Consider the following 16,819-nt stretch of genomic DNA (forward strand, 5'->3'; position numbering starts at 1 on the left):
TTTGAAATCCTGTATTTACTGGAGCTGAATTTCCCCACTAATTAAAGCTTACCATCTCCTCCCCAGCCATAGTACTCCTTTGTATAGATTAGTTCCACGTATGGGTCTGAATTTTATTCTGAGACTACTTTCCCTGCTTGTCTTTCCTTGTCTTCTTGTGTGATTAGTATTCATTGCAAGATGACAAAAGTACATTTAAAAATACAACAAATACAGCAAAAAAGGCTGAAATAATCACTGTTTAAGCTGTGCAGGCTCATGTCAGAACACTGTAGGGAAGTAGGGAAGCACAGCCCGCAACCTGGACTGTACTTTAAACTTCTTTTTCTTGCTAGCTACACATTCAGCCAAAATCCAAACCTGCTTTGCTCCACTACACAACCTTGATAAAATGAAAACAAGACAGACAAATATATGAATCTGCAGAAACTCTTGAACTACAAGTGTATACTGTAAATGCATGGTTGTGGGTTACAACTAAATAGATGAAAGCAGGTCAAAACCCAGATCCAACTACTGCCAATGAAAATGTATGTGTATGTCTAAACTTTAAAAAAATAAAATCACTAAACCTGAACATCTAACTTTTCTTTGTTGGGGTTTTTTTTTTCCCAAAAAACTTACTCAATCTTTTAACAACCTACCCTTTCAGGCCCAGAGTTTTTCACCCTCAAACCCAGGGAGTGCTGCAAGAACATAAAAAATTAAAAGAAATAGAGATGAACATTTAAAAATGGGAATTTACAAAGTACACATTCCCTTAGATGAATGGCAGACAAAAAGCCAGCCATTCTTTACAACTTCAATTATACAATGTACTTGAGAGCTTTCTGTTTTCAGTATAGCTTTCATTGTGTCTGAGAGAAAGGAGCTGTACACTGCATTTACTGAAGTGAAAAGACAAACAACCTGTGCACATTCCACCACTCCTTCATCACCATTAAGAGACTCTCTCATCCAGACCCTCCTTGGCAATCCCAGCTTGTGATGCAGTACCATGTCCCCTCACCTATGGACCAGACATTGCTCACCCATCACACAGAGAGAGAGATGGGAGAGCACAGCACTGGGAGAAAAATACACATTCTTCCTATGCTATTGACGAAGAACAAAGATTGAGAGTGATCAACAGACTTGCTCAGCCTCAGAGCAGAAGTGGAAAAAAACTCACCAGCTCTCAGATCTCTCTAGTATCTTGCACTAATAATCTGTCTCTTTTGGGGGATAGAGAGGAAATTTTATAGATGGGCTTCCACAAATGGATGACTTGGAGCAAAACCAGGTAAAACAACAGAGATGGAGAAAATCACACCTTCACTTTGGATTTGTTGGGGTTTGCTGTTGGCTTTTTTCCTGCTTCTTAACACACCTGATCATGACTGACTTTTGGACGCAAACAGTTGAATCCTGTCCGTGTACACAGCACTCGGCAAACAGAACAGCACAGCATCAAGTGATGCATATTGGCTGTTACCTCTCTGTGCACTAGGCAAGGATTTTTCACTTTGTGTCTCTCATTCCCAGCCTGCTGATGATGAGAAATACTATATTTGTTTTCACATTTTGAAAGTCAGGAATTTTGAGTTCTTTCATAGAGATTTGATTTGTTATTGCACTAAAATATCACTAGCTGCTCTGCTAAAGAAAGCCAGACTCTTCTTCGCGGTATCCAGTGAATGCACAAGAGGCAATGGGCACATAAAGAAATACAAGTCATTCTATCAAAACATAAGAAAGAACTTTCTTACTATAAGGGTGATAGAACACTGGAAGAGGCTGCCCGAAGAGGTGGTGCAGCCTTCATCCTTGGAGATGCATATACTGAAAACCCAACTGGACACAGACCTGAGTAACCGGCTCAAGCTGACCCTGCTTTGACCAGAAAGGTCAAAAACTAGACAATCTCCAGAGGTACCTTCCAACCTCAGCTGTTCTGTGATTCTGTGGAAGTCATGAATTTTACACATTACCCGGGACAAAAATAACACATACTATGTTTATTTTATATTGCAGGCTGTTTGGGTACGATTCCTCTATTTCATCATCACATGACAAGCTGCCAGCAACGAGTTACTATCACAAAGAAAGAAAACTGATACATATAACTTGCCTTCTGAATTTCCATTAATCTCTCTCCTACAACAACATCTTCTGCATTAAAACACTCTTTTTCATCATCTGTGGATAACTCACTCTCATTCTCCCTTACTCTCAGTCTATGTGCAATCACATCTGAAATGACAAGAACCGCGACTGTCTCACTGAAAAGGGAAAAGCCCTGCTCAAATAAACCTGGATGAAGAAATGTTCATGGCCATTGAATCCTTCAGAACTTTTGTTTAAAGCATTGCATTTTTATTTTGAAAGCAGAAAGATGCATTCATTACATGGGGGTTTAAACCTATCATGACAGAGATGCCAGACTCTTTGCATTTACCCTGTACTCCTCAGCTAATTCTGTTGTATTACAGCACTTTACCAACACTGTTCATCTGGTACACACTACCTCCCTTCTGCAGGAGTACAAACCAGAGACAAAGGTTCCCAAGAAGCCTCAGCAACACTTCAGTTTCTTGTTCCCAGAATGATGCCCAGTCTTTTAGCCCACAGTCTTCCCTAGTCAATTTAATCAATTTACACTCTGCAATTCACACTCCCTGGCTATAAAATGACACTAACACACACAGTTCTAATACAGGGCTCTTCAGTCCTCTGCATTATAGTTAAAATCTGTTGAAGTACCATGTCTTTGGTGACAGTGATAAAGCAAACTTCACTAAGCTGTGTTTAAAAAGACGCAAAGCTAAATGAAACTGATTTTCACTTTAAATCCGATTTTGACACTGACATACCATTAGTGTTGAAGCTTTTCGTATAATGCATGCATGCTTTTCTCCTATCTAGACATACTTCATTAGAGAAATATTTTTTTTTATTGTTTACAAAGGATTAGAAAGCATTGCGTCTTTCACATAAATAAAAAACCTACAATCCAACAGTCTGAAAATTTGTACTCATCAGTGTCAACCCATAGGAACAGCAAAAATAGCTGCAAGAAGAGATGAAACACAATGCTTTACAGGTAATGGATTTGACACTAGATTAGACTTAGATCACTCCCATACAGTTTCAAATTCTTCCTCTGCAGTTTACAGAGCCCCAAAAGATTAGGTTTCCAAGTAGGAAGAAAGCACATCCTAAAAATAATTGATCCTACAAGGCATGGCTATTTTCAACCTCAAAATACATATATGGGCAAACCCATTTAAAAACAAACAAGCAAAAAAACCTGGCTGCTGAGTAAATGGCAAAGGGAAAAAAAGGAAGAAAAAAAAAAATTATGTGCCAACTACACTCAGCTACATGTTTGCTGTTGCTGATCCACCCCGCAGAGCACGTTGCATGCCATTTGCTTTGCTCCAGGTGGGTGAACCCAGGAGCGAGAGAGGCACAGAAGCCCATGCACAATCATTTTTCTCTCTCATTGCTCTCTCTTGAGCTCTCCTTCTCACTTCTTTCTGCTGTACCAATGCTGTTATCTCTGACGCAACAATATATGAATCAAATTCAGAAAAGTCACAGTGGGAAATTTTTCATAAGCCAGTTAGCCATGGTATACCCCTGCATTAAGCAAGGCAGGTTAAATAGATAAGCCTTGTGCCTTTCAGAGAAGCAGGATCAAAACAGATAACTAATTTGTAATGATATGCAATTCCTTACCACAAATGGAGATGCAAATTTTAAAAACCATACTGAAAATATATGGGATAATTAATTCACAGTTGTTATAAGATGCAACATATCTGGTTGTTGCATTTATATTCTTCCAATACATTAACACAAACATCTAAGGGAAAAGAAACATGACTTTCATTAATGCAGCTCACATCTATGAAGGGCAGGTAGTTAAGCCAATAGGCTTTGGTACCGAATTATTAAGAATGTGATTCAAATTAACAGTTTTTCAGAAAACAACAATATCAAAAAACATTTTGCTGCAGTGGAAAAAAGTACACATGATATGCTTCAGCTGCATACAATCTGTTCAGCCATACAGTTCAACACAATTCAAACAAAATTACAGCTTGCAAATCAGGTATTACTGCAGGCCTTTGAGAAGATATTTTTACTAAAAGATTTCTTCTTGTTTCATTAGAATGGCTCAAGGAAGCAAAAGACAGGATTAAGTCAAGCCATGAGTCGCTAGGTAATACAGATATGTCTCTCACACACAAAAAAGTATCTGAAAGTGATTTTAATATTCCATTTAAAAAAAATCCAGGTAAGTGAATTTACCTACTAAAGCTGCTGATAATCATGAGCCAATTTTGTGAATACTTGCACAGATGAGGAGACCTAATCATTTGGTGGAGACCACTCATGGGAAAAATAGAGAAGGATGAGATCAGGAATTTCCTAGCTGAGTACAGTTACCAACACTACATTAACTCGTAAATAATCAATAATAATAATTCTTTAAATACATAAGTACTTTGGGACACAGAACATCCGGTTTCAAGTTGCTCTTACAGGTGAACAACGCAGAAACCAGAAACGATCCAGATTCCAATTCTAAGGAAACACAGAGTGTATTATAATATCCTAACAAAAAATATGTTTCTTTATAAAGAGATGATATGAAAAATGGATGAGAGAGCACATCCAGTTTAGTGCAAGGGTTTTATACCAAAACATCCTACTTACTGTAGTAGAAATCCATCTCAAGTTCAACACACATTCAAATCTTTGCAGGACCTACTCAAGCCCCTCCAAACCAAACTCTGTCCCTCTCTGGTCATTCTCATCTTTCCCTAAGGACACAGGAGAGCCTGATGTCCTGCTTCATCTACCCTAATAACAACAGGTAGCACTACAGTTTCTTCAAGAGGATCCTTCAACATCCCACATTTTTCCTCTTCCCCAGTGCCCTTTCCCTTTCTGTTTGCCCAGAACTACTGGCATATGTCCTGGCTTCTCACAGCCTTCAGTGCATGGCAGCGCTCCCACCCCTTCATTTCATCTCAACTTGGGCATCTGCCCATTTTCCTGTCATTCCAAATTCTTCTTACCCCAAACGAAACAAACACCAATACGGAGTCTTCTCTCACTTGCCCTCGAGAAATAAATCCCTTCTGCCAGATACATGCAGTTTCCCTCTGCTAATTCCTCCAAAAATTGGACAGGATTTCTACCTGTCAATTATTTCTCTTTAGAGGTGACGGGCTGAAAGTAATGTCACTTCTTAGAGTCAGTAGGTGGATGAAGCTTTTGGCAACTTTCCCAGAAACGCTTTTCTTGTTTCTGCAAGATACTGCTGGGGCAAAGTTGCTAATCTACAACTGTGCTGCAAATCTCAGCCCAAGAACATATGTTCTTGTGCTGTCAAGAGAGAGAACTGCAGTGAAAACATTACGTAGTGCCAACCGCCCACAAAAGATATATGGGTGCTCAAGCCCAATGCACTGAGCAGAAAATTAAGATTGTTCTCATTGCTTTGCTTGAAATGTCTGTGTCATCTATAATCAATGAAACAGTCTGGAACAAAGCACAGCCATCTCTTTTTGTTATCTGAGTAGCTGAAGAAAACAACCTAACATAAGAAAAGTAGTGAGGACTTGTTATAGTTCAAATAACCAAAATACATTTGTAAAAATTCAGTGTTAGTACTTTGGTAAGTGATTGGTGACAGAGACTTAAAAACTGCACCTTTTAGAATAATACTACAAATGAAATTGTTGCTAATACTGGGAAAGGAAAGGAGAATTCTTACTATCCATTCCTAAGAGAAATAGGACTCACTACATATCTTGACTCACATGAAGAAATTAAGATGCTGAAAACAGGAAAAAAAACAGTCTAACACATTGCACAACCAATTATTAAATTCCAGTTGTTTACTGCATCCTATCTATTAAAAATAGTGCACTCAGTGATCTGCTCTATTCAAAGGATCAACTTATACAGTGTGCAAAAAAGGTAAAAGAAATTATCAGCGTCTACTGTACTAACTAACCTACGTTAGTTCTTTCCAATCTTTCTTGATTTAATGTTCTCTTGTACCTTGCTTACCATTGCTATCTGAGATCACATGCATTCCTTTCCAGTTTGGTCACCATGCTCCAGTAGACATGAAATATTTTCACAAAAATTAAAAGTACATGCTGAACAACTAACGATGCAAGAAGACTAGTGTGAAAGGTTAGCTGCTGTTTAATTGTCTCCAATTTCTTCTAACTTCAGACACCCAAAGAAATCTGATTATGCTATGTATGGCCCTCCATATCTATGCTTGTGGAGTAATGAACTGCAGTTCTCATTATAATTTCAGAAAAATTAACTAAAATGTTAACTCTTCAAATGTATTAGATTATAATTTTTCTTCTCCAAATCAGAATAGTATAAAAGACATTTTTCAAAACAACATGCACTTCTGTGCCACACCAGTACAAGTGACAGAAAATAAACCATCACCTACCTGAAATCCCGATCAAGCAGAGACCTAACAATACCACATTAAACTGACACCTCTGTAAGAATGTGGACCTCAACACCTATAAGCACTGTGCTTTTATAGATGTTTTTAAATAACCAAAAGCCCACTGAAGATAGTTCAGTTCATTAGCAGCATGTGAAGACTTCTTTATTTGGAGTGTGGGAGCCCTGGCTGCAGGGTCTTAGTTTGCATTTATACTACTCAGAATTAATAATAACAAAGAAAAAAAATAGCTATAATAATAAGCTGCATATTTTCCAAAAGGATTTTGTGCTGTGCAGTCAGAATGGTAACTGAAAGTGCAACTTTCTTTAAAAATTACTCACTTCTATTGGAAAATTTATGTATGTTCTTCCTTTTGAGTTTGTCTGCAAGTTACCATCACAATTATGGGCAACGTCAGGGGCTGCATGAAAAGGAATATTTCTTCCAATTTTTTTTTCAATAATGCACTGAGAAGAGAGCTTCCTGCTGACTTCTCTAGCTAATAATGCAATTCATGTAGAGATACTGAAATCATATTGAAAAAATGAAGGAAAAAATATTCACTCTACATTTCACTGTTTTAGTTTTAAGAATGTTATCAATGAGCTTGTCATCTGTCAATGACAGCATTTGCAATTTGTATTTTGTATTACTTGACTAATGGCTCAGAAAGTAAAAACTAGCAATGCTGTGTCAGAAAGACAGACCAGACCAGCTGTGGGCATGCAGATTATTCATTGACATTAGGACTTCTATGGAGATCAGTAAAAATCACTATAGACACGGCCTATTTGCATTCAAAGAAAATGCATGACAGCATTTAGGCCCTGCTTTGCAAAGTAATGAGTAATCAGAGCTTCAACTACAGTTAATAGCAAAAATCAAGTTTTTTAGAGCCCCTGCTGTGCGCATCACCAAGAGTCTCTGAAGGGCAGGATATGCATGCAACTCAAACACTCCTCTGATGATGATGGGGTTTGGTGGACAACATTAGAAAACACAAGTTTAAATCAGGAGCGGGTAAGAGAAGGACAAAACATCAATTCAAGATTCACGCACATTTGTCATTTATTGGATAAAGAGGGGGAAAGAAATATACCTTTCTTTCATGAGCACTCGGTATGCCAGGGGTGTTCTGCTTGAGAAAGCCTGCTGTTGTGGACCACCTTGTAGGGTTTTTCCGTGAAGGCTCTTCTGAAGAAAAATTTGTGTCACTTACAGAGGTTGAGAGGCCAATCAGTGCAGGGTCACTACTACGTCGGACATGAAGAGGCATATCTGAAGAATAAAACAGACAGTAAATAAACACTTCCCAGATTTAAAATGTTCTTCACATAGGAAAAATGTTTTTTCAAGCTCTGGATGGTTGGTTTTGACCAAATGTAGTTTCACAGAGTAAGGAGTAGTTGACCTCAGCATAGCTCCTCAAGGACAAGGTCTGTTTCCTCAAAACCACAGCCTTGCCGCTTGGCCACACAAGGAGAAAATGAGGGTGAAACCAAACTCTTTGAACCTAGCACAGCTCGTTGGCTTTACAAATACAAACACAGCATCACTACTATCTGTCAGTTGTGTAAAATAAAAAACCAGCATAAGCTTGAACAACTAAGAGGCTAAGGTGACTTACAGGTATTTTAAAAAGCAAGTAGCCAAAGGCCCAAATCCAACAGCCTGGTGACAAAGTAAAGGGTGGACTAGGATGACGTGTCTCCTACCCCACTGCCACAACTGCAGCATGGGCGCTGCCAACACAACATGCTTGCAAGAAGCTGCACACCAGCCTCTCTGCAGCAAAAGGCAGTCTCCTCACCTTTTAAAATATACTCTCCATTTCTTTCTGAAAACTTATGGAAGTCACTGCTTTCTATTCTGTATTCTTCCTTTGCCTCTTCCTGACAGCTGAAACAAGATCTGTGCTGATTTACCCTGATTCCCTTAGCCTTCCAGCTGGCATGACTGTCAGGACAAAAATATTTCATTGGTAATAAACGATGCAGTGGGCAGGTAGACTGATTGGAAAGAGACAGGGTGGGGTTTTTTTAATATATATGTAGAGGTCAAATCCATTCTGGAAACTTTGATGGCACAATAAAGTTAGTTTCTCTTGAAATACAACTTAATTTTTTCCTATTTCATTTATTATCCTACAACAAATATCCACACATCTATAGTCTTCTTGCCCAAACAGAAGTTTCATTGCCTGTATATGCGACCTCTTAGCACTCTCCCACTCAGCGTCAGAACGGAGGGGACGTGATTTATCAGTTGTATTTCTCTTTACTGCTGCACTGGGAACCTTGAATGCAAGGTGGAAAAGGAAAAGGTGAAAGCTATGGCACATAAGCAGCAGAAAGGCACGCTGGGCAAAAGCTGAGAATGAAAACCAGGACTATGTCTTAATGCTTTGATGAAACAGTTCCCAAAGAAGCTGAAGGTGCATGTCTCGCAATACTAGCAGGAAAACACAATGACAGGAATTTGTTAAATGACTGGTCTTAAGCTTTGCAATATCTTTATGTTAATGCTATGTATAATAATATTAAAATAAAGAATCTTATTTTGCATGGCATTATAAAGACACTGAGAAACACAGTAAGTCATACCACACAAAGAAAATATGTGAGGTTTTTTTTTTTAATCAACTAGGACTCGTGCTGCTGAGATATGCACAAGTGTTACACAACCAAACACCAAACCAGTCACTCTATTTCATGTTCATTCTGGTCAACAAGAATAACAAAGAATTAATTCAGGTTTTTTCCCCACAATTGTTGGACTATTTCTCTTTCCTCTGAAAATTCTTTTTTTTTTATTTTCTTAACAAAGATATTCCTAAGAGTTAATTTCCAGCAAATAAAATGTTTTCTTTTATAAATATGTGTACACATATTTATACACATACATATGCATATACACATATATTTGTGTATAACGGAACTAGAAGTAATTAAAAGAATATTTCAGGAAAGATAACTTTAATTATGCAGAAAAGTATTTATGGTCCGAGTCAACGCTACTTCAATTTTGATTACTCAGTATATACTCATAAATTCATAATAAAGGGTTTTTCTTTGATTGCCTTGTCTTCAACTACTTCAAGTTTCACGAAGCAGCTGAAGGTAAAGCCTCTCATTTCCCCCTAGATGGCAAACATAATAAAAGCATACTATCAAATCGCAAGAGATCTCTGTAACAAAGGTGGCACAGCTGCAGTCTCAGCAACGGCCCCACAACGCGTAATGAAGTGACCCATTAACAGCGGTGCCTGTGCTGCTGGCATGGCCCTGAACATACACTTTCATTTATTAGAGTAGCCTGACCAAGAAAGTGGCTCTATAGTATGTAGTGCCATTTAAGAAAAATACCAATCTATATTTGTTCCAAGCAGCAGCCCATGCATATTATCCTGTTTGCCTTAGCTACCCACCCTACAACAGAGAATTACAATTTTCAAACATGAGTTCACTTGCTCCTTATGCTCATACATCTATATATAAGCACAGTGATAGCAAAATGTTCTTGTATTTTTACACTTTTTCTTCAAATTGCGTGACAAAACAAAAGTTCATTTGGGTGAAGTTCTATAAGAAGAGAAGCCAAATTGCCAACAAAGAATAAAGGAAGAAACCAGAATGCAAGTCATCAGTTCTGGAGAGGAGCGAGAAACTATCACTATCTTGCTTTTTGCTTTCTAGTGAAATCCTGATGGTTTGCACCATGGCAAGTAGCAGAGACTTTTCACAGTACAGGAATTATGCAACAGAATTCCCAAATATTAAGATGCTCCAGAGGAAACATTGACATGAGAACCTCTCTACAAAATCTATTCACTGATGAGCCACCTTTAATATGACCCATTTCATTTTAGTAAGGTTAGTTATTGAGATATTTTCAGACATTTCTTGAACACTTCTCCAAATCTTTAAAAAAAAAAAAAAAAAGGTATTCTGTCCACATAAAGATACAACGTGATCAGCTCTAGTCTCTCCTTATGAAAATGGTTCCATACATAAGGAAACGTGATTTGTATTACTAACCAAACTTCACAATAAAGTGAATTATAAAAGACAATAATTCAGGTGTGTTGGATCTATGTATTTCCCAGTTAAACCAGAAATTTAAACACATGGTAATTTTTTTATTACCCTCCCACCCCCCCCGGAATGGGACAAGCACATAGAGCTAGCTCTGGTGTATACTGCTTAGCAATGGTCAATACCACTCCAGGTATTAACCCAAGAATTAAATTTTATTCATGCTATGTTAACCACAAATTGTAAATATAATCTCCTGCATTCCTCTCCCCAACTCTCTTCTGAGAGACCATTCTAATTCAGTTTTGATACTCTCCATTAAAATAACATAAAAGAATATATTGAACAGATTTTTCTAGCAATACATTGTTGGTTACAATCTTCTGGTTTACTTGAATTTATAGATTTGAAGAGGATATACTTTGAAATATTAAAAGGAAAATCAAAGTAAGGGAACTTAATAATTAAACCACAAGATGAAGTACGCATGGGACCGATGCAATGTCACTGATTCCAGGATGATGGCTGATACCGTTTGAAGTCTGTGGTTTCTTTGAAGAGTGGATAAAACAGCAATGAACTCTAATCACAAGGCTTCAAATACTCTGTGGCACTAATGCACTGTAAATATTGATTTGCTTCTGCAGCTAAGGTGCCTTTTAAATAAGCACTTGAAACGGTAAATCTAATAATGAATTACAGGAAGTTTTAAAAGTCTCAGAATTAAGGAAAAATTAAATTAAAATTCATGAAAGTTACCACTAACACAGTTCTTGAGCCACATTCAAGGACCTGAAGTATTCAACCACAAGTCCAACACTGTAACTTCAGAAAGAATTATGTGTGACAGAGAATCCCATTAAGTTATGTACATAGCCACAGTTCTGCTAGAAAATGGTTATTTGTAGAATAAATCCAAGCTGAATAACAAAATGTTCACATTCATAATCATGAAATTCTGACTGGAAGACTCACTTTATTAAAAGCAACAGCAGTTTCACTATAAATTATAAAACCAGCCAATACACATTTTATAACCATCTTTAAATGTTAAGAACACAGAGTTGTACCTTCCCTTCTTGCCAGCAATTCCATTTTTATTTTAAAAGGGTCATCACCTTCTCTGATTTTCAAATGTGCTCATGAGCAAAAGCATTTGAGGATCTGGCAAATTTCATCCATAACGCTGAACACATCGTCCTGCATGCCAGCATTCAGCACAAAGGATGGTGGTCTCTCAGAGCAGAGCTAATATATACCTTCCCATACAAATTTCCTCTCAGATGTCAGCTTGGAGACATGACTAGAAATATACACATATATATATATTTATATAGCATAGCCAACATAATTTTACTCTGTGAAGATTTCAAGTGATGTTTCAGCTTCTCAGTGCCATTGGCAGCTTGCACAATTTGGCATGCAGTGAATTTAAGGCACAGAAATGAAAAATGATCTTATGGTCATTTCTGGCCACCTCACATAGACCATCAGGCCCCTGACTGATGAGTAGACCTGAAAAGGACTTTTTTTTGTCTCTCCACACTCTAGAGACTTCTCTGGGAAAATGATGATTCCATACATTCAAAAAACTCTGTGGGAAAGAGTACTTTTCAACAAGGAAGCTGCTCAGGTTCCTGAAAGTGAGCCCATAGATTTGTATGTACATCAGGGTGTGTTGTATACCAGTCTGGGGATGGGAGATAGAGATTCAGTGGTTTTATTGCCTGTGTTGCCCATCCAGCTCATCATACAGCTCAAATCCTCATCCAGAGTCCAAGAGAAAGGATGAATCAGGCTCATCCTGGGGCTCAGGAAAGCAGGACTGCTTGTTTCAGCTTGAAGTACTTAAAACTACAAGTTAAGACTTTGTCTATATTTAACTGAAATACCTCTTTTAAGGTATTTAGATTAGCCTTGAGTTTCACACTCCAGCACAGCTCCCCAAGCTCTGGTTCCAATTTCAGTAGGTTCAGTTCAGCTCCTCGTTCCACTCAGTTGGACACAGTGAGAGTCAAACATCCCTTATGACCTTTGAAAGCTCAAATCCCCAAATTGGTTCAACTTTCATTCTTGCAAACCTCTAGAGACAAGACAATGCTAACTTCCAAAGACCACTGACGCTGTTGTAAACTGGACTACAGATAGAAGAAAAACATTTGGAGACAAAAACCAGCTGATTGTGAACTTATCCACAAACTCCATTAAACCCTAGCAGCAGCTAACATAAGCCAGCACTTCTCTACAAGATTAACAAAACAGCGCAAATCAACTGTAGGCATCTTGAATCAAAAAAGAAAAAATATTAAAACCAAAAGCAGTTCCAAGAGGTGAGGAACTACTCCCCAGACAACTGCATCATCTGTCCTGCAGGAGCAAACTGAGGCATGCTATACAGGGATGGCTGCTGGGAGGGATGCGAAACAGTAGCACTGCAAGGCTACCTACCAGTTGCCCATCTTTTCAGAAACATACTTTTGGACATGACAGCAAAGAAGACGATATATATATATACACCACCAACTCTCTCTTCATGGCCCAGACCAGTATTTTTTCTCTCCCCTAGAATCCATTCCACTTTTAAGTAATGATTATTTAATAAAAGAATTTGCAGCATTTCCCAAAGTGAATACTCTTTACTTGGTCAAAATCTTCAGAATTTTTTTTTCCTAAATTTGTATTATTTTCTCCAAGTTTATCTGCCTGTTACTAGTTATCTCCCATTCACTTACAAAACTATCTTTTCCTTCCATGTGTCACAGACAATTATAGCATTTCTCCCCTAAACAGTGCTACACAGCACATAACTTCACCTCTGCCTCTCTTAATTCTCTGTTACTGTTCATTTTTGTAAATACTATTCTGGTCTTAACTTGTTCAGAAGACACCCAGAATAGTCTATTTCTCTTATGAAATACCCTCAGTGCTGTCTTACAAGGAGTATCCTCCCTGGCTTTTTTTGAACTTTGACACTAATACTTAGTCAACAATAATTACATTTGGATATTTTATTGTCATGTCAATCCAGAACATCCACAGAAATCCTAAAACTTTTTCTATAGCTTCACTTCAGCACCTTTGTCTTGTTAATTAACATATATGTTCAGTTTAGATCGATATTCTTACGTTAGCTTCTATTTATTCAGAGGGAACTAAATTATATTTTTCCAGTATGTGTACCACTTCTCTATTGAGTTATTTATCTTTCCTCCATTCGTATTAGTCTCTGTTCCTAGCTTTTCAACATCTGGAAATTTAATTAACATACTATTTACAGCACTGCTTCTCCCAAATTTAAAGATGTTAAATAAAACCAAAACTAACAGGAATCCTCCCTCATGAGACCCTACTGGACAACAATCTCTAGATTAAGACTGCCTCCAACTTTCAAGATTTCTACGCTGATTTTCAAACCATGCTGAAGTGTTTATGTTCACATCAACTTGGAATTTCCAAGATGCTTAAATTTCTATCAAATGCCTTAACATTTGCAGATATTACAGCAATTGTGCATCATTCACCTACAAATGCCAACTACCTAGTGGTCACAGCTCTCCCTTTCAAAATTACAAGAAAGCTTAAGATTACATAGTTTAGATAATTAGCATTTCTCTACTTGAAAATATGTTTATGCTTAATAACATCAACTTCTAAAATGAATTTCTCTGCATTCAGAACTCTTGGTTAAGTAACAAGACTGCCACTCCTCTTATAGAGAAAAAAAAAATCATTGTTAACTTCACACAATTCCAGATATTTATAACTACTTCATGTACAAACCCAACTGTTTTCAGTTATTCTTCTAGCTGTTCATCTAAAACAACAGCTTATGTACTTCCTCACAGACATATTTCCAATGTTATCAAATATTGTTCTCTGCTTTCTTACTTCTTTAGCTTTAAAATGGCACATTTATAAGCATTCGCACATTAAAATCATGACAAATCACAATTATTCTGGTTTTTTCATACCACTTCATACCATGCAGTTGGAGATCTGGCAGGCAGCCATATCAGGAGCGAGGCAGAGGCTATACCATGGCACTAAAAATGCACAATGTGGTCTGGCAGGTGAATGAGGCAGGTCATGGGACTCTTACACCCAGCCTGCAAAATCTGACAGGTGTGCGTATGTCCCTAACCATCATATGAATGTAGAGAAACTACACTTGGCTGTGTAAAAAGTACAAACAAAAACCCATTGCATGCTAGCATACCTTTAAGAAATACAAGACACTATAATAGCATGCCTATGATCAAAAATGACTCACAGAAAAGTAAGATCATCTCTGGAAAAATGGACAATAGTGAAAAGAATGCAACCAAGCCACCAAAAAAAGTCTTATTATCAAGCAAAAGAAAGAAGAAAAGTCCTTATCTTCTCAGTATCATTTTCAGTTTCTTTTATAGAACCTAAGTTTTCCATTTTCCCAACCATGACTGCTCAATGACTTTGAAATTCAGAAATAAGAAAACATCAACCTGCCACAGTTATATTTTAGTAATGAGGTAATGTTAAATCGTTATCTGGAAAGGCCTTTAAAATAACAATCTTCCTTCTCTTTCTCTACTATTCTTTCTTTTTACTTTTAAATACTGAGATCCAGGAGGAAAAAGATGATTGCACCTTGAAACTCAATTTACTTAGACACTGACTTTTAAAGCTAATTAGAGAAAGATCTTTAAAACCAAAATTAAAATTTAATTACCTACACCCTCTCCGTCTCCTTTCTCTGGGCTTTTTTCTAAAATGCAAATATATTTGCATGCCAAAAAAAAAGACAAAAATGTCAGGTCTTACAAATGTTCTACTCGTCTCTGTCAAAAAATTATGTTTCAGTACATTTTAATGAGCTGCAGCCTCAGGTTTTTTGGGTACATTCTTCATGAATTTCCTTGAAACATGCTGGATTACCTATTTTCACACTACTGCCACAAATGTAGGACAAATGCACTTCTAGTCCCCCAGATGTCAAAATTTTGCAAAATCTGTTCCTTACTTCATCAAACAGTTGTGCGACAGCAGAAGCATCATCATCTTTGCTGCTGCTGAAGTTTTTTTGCTTACATCAAAGATCATGCCTTGCTAATAAGACTCTGATTGATACTTAGTTATACTATAATGACGACACTGTATTTTGCATCTTCATTCACAAGTCATTTTGCAGTGCAGGCAAGGGTTTGCAGTGACAGCAAATAATTGAGTTGATAATGCTTCACCACTGTGATACACAGGAAGAAAGTTGGCAGATATTTTTCTTACCACAACTTTGAAAAATCCCCTAAAATTGAATAGTAAAATTGCTCCTGTTAAGGAACACAATGCAGCGAAGTGAAAACCATATATTGTTTATGGGTTGTTTTGGGTAGCCTCAGAAAGGCTCACTTAAAAGAAGAAGTTTGCAACTTTTTCCTGGTCAGAAAGGAAGAAATATAGGTGCAACAATAGGATTTAGATTGTAACTTGAAGAGCTCAGTTTGGAAGAACCAGGAATGATATAATGTGTATAATACATGTTACGTTTCTTTCATCACTGACTTTCAGCCCGAGAAAACCTGCTGTGCTTGCCAATGCTGTGACCCCCTTCTGGTCCCCAGGCCACCACTGTGCCTTTATATGAGGAGGAAAAAGGGTGGGCAGAAGTGCCATTACTCTGCAGTCCCAGATATTAGGGCTTCAGAACTACTTGTCAGTCTATATCTGTTTCTGACTTATCCTAGAATAAACTCTCTCAACATCTGTTGCTGACACAGCCTCATACATCACTACATCACCTCATATGTGAGGTGCGAATTCCTATGTGGATCACATCCAGACACCAAAGAGTTAAGCATGCTTAATTGCAATTCAGCAGGTGTGTAATTAATAAGGGATTTATTGTTACACAAGTCCTTACAAAGCTGGTACGGGAATCTCTTTCCTTCCCTACTCTCCATCAGAACCTAATGCCGCACCCACTGGCTCATGAATTACGGCGCTAATTGACTTTTCAAAAAGGTAATGGTCTGCACTGCCCAGACGGCTGCGGAGCCTCTGCGGCTCCTGCCCAGTGAAGGAAACCCTACCCACTGGCCGCTTCCCGGGCAAACAGTGAGGAAATGAAAACCTACAGCATTTCTACCAGGGTTTAGAAGGGGAAAAAACCAGCCAAACTTCTGGATTAGTAAAGACATCACAATGGGACGATCACCAAATAGTCCAGTGTGTACACAGGGTATGGTAAATAACAGGTGGCAGTAGGGATGCTACTGGTATCTTAACTATGTGAACAGCGAACCAGTTACGTATGATGGTTGTTTACCTCATG

The 16,819-nt window shown here is 37.8% G+C and overlaps 1 protein-coding gene across 9 annotated transcripts in view; it reads right to left on the reverse strand.

Moving 5' to 3' along the window:
* PARD3 (par-3 family cell polarity regulator) overlaps nt 1-16,819 on the reverse strand; it is a 460,545-nt gene that overhangs the window by 266,740 nt on the left and 176,986 nt on the right. For all 9 annotated transcript variants that reach the window (XM_010585300.1, XM_010585343.1, XM_010585352.1 and 6 more), the window contains exon 4: nt 7,578-7,756. In XM_010585300.1, the coding sequence (XP_010583602.1) occupies nt 7,578-7,756 (179 nt within the window). The remainder of the gene's footprint in view (nt 1-7,577; nt 7,757-16,819) is intronic.

This window comes from Haliaeetus leucocephalus, unplaced genomic scaffold (genome assembly GCF_000737465.1).
Source record: "Haliaeetus leucocephalus isolate CR32 unplaced genomic scaffold, Haliaeetus_leucocephalus-4.0 Scaffold0, whole genome shotgun sequence".
NCBI lineage: Eukaryota > Metazoa > Chordata > Aves > Accipitriformes > Accipitridae > Haliaeetus > Haliaeetus leucocephalus.